The 6,625-nt window shown below is 31.7% G+C and overlaps 1 protein-coding gene across 1 annotated transcript; it reads left to right on the plus strand.

Annotated features, from left to right (window-relative positions):
• Positions 1-2,085: 2,085 nt before the first annotated feature.
• On the plus strand, positions 2,086-4,040 carry LOC107892396 (NAC domain-containing protein 87). The gene is made up of 3 exons (XM_016817487.2): positions 2,086-2,540; positions 2,660-2,940; positions 3,150-4,040. The coding sequence occupies exons 1-3, from the start codon at positions 2,354-2,356 to the stop codon at positions 3,726-3,728; spliced, it is 1,047 nt and encodes a 348-aa protein (XP_016672976.1). The 5' UTR covers positions 2,086-2,353; the 3' UTR covers positions 3,729-4,040.
• Positions 4,041-6,625: the final 2,585 nt, after the last annotated feature.

A 6,625-nucleotide genomic window follows, 5' to 3' on the forward strand; every position in this document is an offset into this window, starting at 1 on the left:
CTCTACAAGAACTGTTCCGTTATGTTGTTAGGAGTATGCAAATCTACTACCCTTGACAACCTAACAATTCTGACAAGATATCTATTATTTGTCACCTACATGTCTTATGGAATAGTCACTTTTCATCAAATTACAAACCTAACAAAAAACCAATGAATGATAGGTTGGTCCATTAGAAAGTGTCGCATGGCATAAGGAGTCAACCCATTTATATCTTTCTTTTTGCTCAATAGGGGGACACTTTTCACTCTTTGGAATCGACTTTCTCCTTTGTTCCAAACTAAGCTTTCTTGAATTTATTCTTCTTCAATCCATTCTCTCCTCCATGGCTTTTACCTCTATTTTACAACTCTCCACTCCCATTGGACGTCTTTGCACCACATTCTCCTATCAAAAATATTAAATTAGGGGTGTTCAAATTTTGGTTAAAACCGAATTAACCGACCGAACATATTTAATTCGGTTAATTGGTTGATTAATTGATCTAGTCCAATTGGATGTCGGTTAAAGGTTTTTTAGAATTTCGATTAACTGAACTTAATAAATAATACTATATATTTTATGTATTAGGCTATTACTCATTCGGTTAATTCGATCAAATGAATATTATCAATTAATTTTTTATATGTTTTATACTTGTTTTAATAAAAAAAAACAAAACATTTAAAGTTTAGTAAGTGAGAAAAGACCGAATTAACCGAAATATTTCAACTCGGTTAAAATTTTTTTGAAAAATTTCGATTAAGTTAACGGTTAAAGGATTAAAAAATTCTATTGATTCGGTTAATATTATTTCAGTTTGATTAATTGACCGGTTAACTGTTTGAACAAGTGAGATGAAATTTGTTTTTGTTTTTTAATATTATTTTGATAAATGAGTACATATTAAGTTTGTAATAGTTAGTAGTGAATTTTCGTTTTCAACAATTTTGGTAATTGACGGTTGAGATAAAGACAAATCTCAAGTGTGTACAAAGGATACAAGTGTGGTTTAAATTAATTTAAGATATATAAAAAAAATGAAAATAAGAAAGTGAGGGATGGATTTAGAAATCTGTCTATTCTATTGACAAGAAATAATTATACGTCTTTATCAACAATTAGCATTTATTTGTATATATTTTGGCCAAGAATTTCCAGTACTTGATTCATTGCATATAGGATTTTCACATGAAATATCTTGAAAGTGAGCCAAAAAAAGGCTTCGGATTTTTTTTTTTACATATAAAACAAAAGTGCAATTGAACTTCCAAATATTAGCAAATAAAACTAATAGGTCCCTACAAAATTACTTATTTAAGCATTTTATTTTCAGTTGTCACCGTTTCATGTTTATGGTATAATAAGAAAGTTCATAAGTTTCCACTTCAAAACTACTTACACTTATTAATAGTAAAATACAGTAATAATCCTTGAATATGCCACCTATTTATCGTGTGAAATGGAAAATTCTATGAAATTTCATTGCGCTTATTCTTTATCTTTTTGACTTTTTCAGTGCCTACACCCCCCTCAGATTCTAACCAAATGGATGGTTTCCTTCGAATTTATCAACAAATTTTTTATACCACTTCTAATTTTACATAATAAATTTTGCATGCAATAGGACTAAAATGATTCCTTTTATAAGATTAATTCTTGCAATTACCTGCATAACATACCAAGTCAGACCAAAATACCCAATTAGTCTACAATGTCAAGTATGACCATATCCATTCCCAGCAAAACCCAACCTAAATTTGCTACTATTTTAAGATAAAATCATGAATTACAGCACCCCATTTTTGTAAACCTTTGAAGGTAAAACTCTCCTCTTATAAAATAGATGAGGTTTACTGGGAATTTAAAACACTGCAAACAGGCAACAGAAGTTTTAGCTTTGGGTTAGGTTTAAAACAGAGAAAAGTCACATAGTTTAATGTGAAAAGAGTGCTGGAAACATGGGTCCCCAACTAGCTTCAATATTTTACCATTTTAAATAAATGAATTTTCATACTAATTTGTATTTTTCAAACAGGTAGATATGGCTAAGAAAGCTACATAAATTACAAAAACAAATAAAATAAACAGAGAGAAAAGCAAACCAATTTTAATTTGAGAAATACCGAATCAAGGCTTCCTTGACAAGTGCCTTGCAGCCTACGGATCTTCCATCAACATTAGCTCTTCAACAAGCTCCTCTATTTAAGCTCCCTTTTTCCCCTTTGTTCTACTTTCTTAACGGCCTTCCCTTCATTTCATCTTCTGCAAGCTAGCTTCACATATTCTATAGTTCTTCTGCTCTCTATAACAGCTCCCTTTTGTGTTATTTATACTTGTTTGTTTCTGGGTTTTTTTTTTGTTTAATATTTCCATGGAAGAAGCTATTGTTGTGAACAAAGGAGACGAACTCATCGATTTGCCTCCTGGGTTTCGGTTCCATCCCACTGATGAGGAGATCATAACTCATTATCTCACAGAGAAGGTGATGAACAGCAACTTCAGTGCAAGCGCTATTGGTGAAGTTGATTTGAACAAGTGTGAGCCTTGGGATTTACCTAGTAAGCTTTCTGTTTAAGCCAACTGTGTGTTTTTTGTTTTCTTTGCTTGGGTGTTTAGTTTTGTTTATTACTGCTTTGCTGCCTTGTATTTGCATCTAATCTTTTGCTTAAATTTGCAGAGAAAGCTAAGATGGGAGAGAAGCAATGGTACTTCTTTTGTCAGAGAGACAGGAAGTACCCGACGGGGATGAGAACAAACCGAGCAACTGAAGCTGGTTATTGGAAGGCAACTGGCAAAGACAAAGAGATTTTCAAAGGGAAAGGTTGCCTTGTTGGGATGAAGAAGACCCTTGTTTTCTACAAAGGGAGAGCTCCCAAAGGAGAGAAATCTAATTGGGTCATGCATGAATACAGACTTGAAGGCAAATTCTCTTACTATAATCTCCCCAAAGGTGCAAAGGTAACATATTTTTCAACTAAAGCTACACTTTTAAAACCCCCTTTTTCTTCTTTTCAATTTTCATCACCATCATCATCATCATCATCATCATCTTTTTACTGTTCTGTTGGTTGAGGGGTATCTTTTCATGGGGTCTTTTTTTTCTTTGCTTTTGTGCAAATGAAGAATCTATGCAGTTGTATGTTAACTTTTATTGTTTCTTGTTGCAGGATGAATGGGTTGTTTGTAGGGTTTTTGATAAGAATAATACAGGGACCAAGAAAAGTCCAATCCCTGATCATCATCAGCTGTTGAGAATGAATTCTTATGGTGATGATTTTATGGATTATGCTTCACTGCCTCCTCTCATGGACCCTACTTATAATTCCAACAAGCCTGGCTCCTCCTGCACTTTCATGGACGGCGGCGATAACGAATTCAAGGCCGCCATCAACAATCAAACCTTCCTTCAGGTTCCGCCAAATCATCCTTACGGAAGCTCCAATATTTTCAACCCACAAATCCCAATCCAAAATCCCGTCTTCTTCCATCAAGCCACTCCCACTTCCACCTACTTGCACCAAGGGAGGACCACTGCTGGAACTGGCTTGGCAGGCAATGATCCTGCTAACAGGCGATGCAAGGTGGAGCAGTTTTCATCAAATCAATCAATGGTCAGTCTCTCACAAGATACCGGTCTCAGCACGGAAATTAACAACAATGAGATTTCATCGGTGGTTTCCAAGAACGATATGGAATTTGGAATCAGCAAATCTTTTGAAGATTTGAGATGTTTATGGGATTACTAAGAATCATATGATGGTTACTATTTGATGACGATCATTACCAAGTTGGCTTGTTGAAATTTCCTAGGAATATATGATTTGAAACAGTCTTTTTTTATTTATTTCTCCACTAGGTAAATTATTTATTTTTATTAGATTGGAAAGTTTCTTGGTATTTGGATGGAAAAGAAAAAAGGGTATACAATTTGTATAGGTAGATTCATGGTGTTGAAAATATTTTTCACTTCATTACATTTTTATCAACAGATATATATGTCTGAGAAAGGTTTATGTACATGAATTCTTTCTTATGGTAGTGGAAATTTTTTCTTCTTATTTTTGACCTTTCCATTTTAGCTATAAATTCTCATTGATTCCATGTTGTAATGTTGTGATCATATTTCCTACTTAAAACCAAACATACATTTAAGGTTGATTTGTTTTAGTTACTTGTTTTCAACTGTCTGTTAAATGAAATATATTGTCTCTGTTAAAACTTACAATAATTGTAAAAAGGAATAATTAACATTAGATTTCAAGAAAGCCATAATAAGTGGATGTTCACTGAAATGTCAGTTTAACCACCTCCTCCATCAAATTCACTGCATGGGATGAACCAGATTGTTAATTAATTAATTACCTTTAATCACTGAACCCAATGTGCCTATCCCTGACAATAACAATCCCACAATGTTTTCTTAAACAGCAATGCTTAAACTTAATCTTCTGTCTTAAGTACTCTCATTTTTAATAATTAATTATTACATGTGCCCCTCCCTTAAACCTTCAATTAATATACGCTTTCATCAGCTTAGCTGTTTTTTTCTTTTTTCTTTTTTTCAATAAATTTTCAACTAATTAATACCCTTATTCCTAGTTGCATATATTTGATTCTATTGTTAAAAATTGGTCAATATACAGGCAAAATTGATTATTTTGTCCAAGAATGCGAAGTGGATGAAATTTTTTACAGAAAATACCACCTTACTTTTTGATCTGTACAATGAATCCTAATATAAGAAACTCCATTTATATGCTAATGTATCGAATTTAGACAACGTACTAAAATAACCTACAATAATAATGTGATATTAATGTTTAAAACATGTTTTAATATCTGTTATTTTAATTTGATGACATGGGAGATGGGACGTGAATGAAGTTGTTAGGAAAAAAAACCAAAAGAGGATTAGATGAAAATGTAGATATAAATGTAACAGAAAGGCAGCAGGAAAAAAACATGATGAGAAAAGGAAAAAAAGAGATGATTGATAGGGAATCGGTTATTGAAAGAGAAGAAAGGTTCATGTGATTGTGTGGATATACATTGAACCCTCCATTTTTGTTTTTTACTTTCTATTCAAACCAAAGCTTCCGTCTACCCTTAGGAGATTCATGCTTTCAGGAAAGTTTTAACACCCTATTTTATATATACATCTCCTTTTACCAAGCAACACAATATGTGTTTAAGTTATGAATATTTTTTAAAAATAAAAAAAAAAAAAAAATTGGAGGACAGAATATTGTATTAAGAAAGGAAAAAAAAAATGAAGCCCTGATTTGTTGCATGAAAACATGGGGATACCAACCAATTGCCAGCCTCCACCGCGTAGACTTCTAAATCGTTGTCAGCTTTTGAAAAATGAGACCTCCTTTCTTTTTCTTCCTTTGTATTGCGATCATCATCTTATCCGCCATCTCGGGTTTTTCTTTTTCTTCACCACTTTCTTTGGTTGGACACTGTTTTTTGATTTAGTTGTTATAACATTGCTGCTTAAGTCACATGGCCTTCACTTGCTTATTTTAAAGAATTTCTTGGATTTAGATTTTAAATTAACTTAATGAGTAAACCCCACATTAAATTATAGTTGGAATTTTGATGAAGTGAAATTTGTGAAAATTTTAACTTTGAGATCTAATGTGTATTTTGTTTTAGTAATTGAATATTAAATGGAACAACCCTTTTTTAAACATAGCTAAATATATGTAGTCTGAACTTGATATGAATCTTCTTCCTCAAGTCATTTATTTGGTGATTAAACATAATTAAAGATGGTAGCACATTCTTTCATGTGTAAACAAAAATTGACTATCATTTCATCAACATTCAATTACCTAATTCATGTATCTAAAATTTGATCATATAGACATATAAATTTGTGAATTTCATACTTAAATAACTTTCACCCAATATTCTAATTGATTCCTCTATCATGTGGCTCTCCAACCAAAGGACGTATGCTCACGTGCAAATTTGGGTTTTCACAAACTAACTTTAGGTTGGAGTCATCATTTTTACTGTTTCATTCATCAATTCCAGTAGAGGGGATTCAACCTTCTATTCGCTACCTATATAATTCAAACCTAAGATATTTCCTGGAACTAAAAGTCACGGAAATTTCATATAACACACCTTCAACCTAATCTTTCATTGAATGAAACCCTATAGGAAACCCATATAATTTCATTTTCCACTTTTCATATTTTCTTTTCTTTTCTTTAAAAAAAAAATCTCTGAATTATTTTATTTTTCTTACCATTTCATCTTATATCTAATTAAGCTTTTATTTTAAGTAAAAGTTTGGTTTATGCAAACAATTTATTCCCAAATAAATTCAAAATCAAGAGCTTATCTTGGTACAAATAAAAAAAATTTAAAAGGTTTATTTGGATTTAATAAATAAATAGTAAAAGTTGAAAAAAGAAATCTATATTTGAATAATTAAAATATTCTAGAAGTTGCAGGAAAAACATGCATCCTACATGGGGGCTAATATTCTTCAAGGTTGGGAAAATTCTTAACAAGTTTCTAATTTCTTTCATCTTTAGTAATTATATATAGAGTAAAATATTTGGTACACTATCTGTTGAGTTTAAGTAGATTTAGAGGATTAACAATTGTCCTATAAGGTGTAATAAAA

This window comes from Gossypium hirsutum, chromosome A11 (assembly GCF_007990345.1).
Source record: "Gossypium hirsutum isolate 1008001.06 chromosome A11, Gossypium_hirsutum_v2.1, whole genome shotgun sequence".
Taxonomy (NCBI): domain Eukaryota; kingdom Viridiplantae; phylum Streptophyta; class Magnoliopsida; order Malvales; family Malvaceae; genus Gossypium; species Gossypium hirsutum.

Bases quoted from the DNA above. Each gene is read 5' to 3' on its own strand.
- LOC107892396 (XM_016817487.2), top strand. From the start codon at position 2,354: ATGGAAGAAGCTATTGTTGTGAACAAAGGAGACGAACTCATCGATTTG. The intron at 2,541-2,659 runs GTAAGCTTTCTG...TTAAATTTGCAG, and splicing joins TGAGCCTTGGGATTTACCTA to AGAAAGCTAAGATGGGAGAG. The intron at 2,941-3,149 runs GTAACATATTTT...TTCTTGTTGCAG, and splicing joins ATCTCCCCAAAGGTGCAAAG to GATGAATGGGTTGTTTGTAG.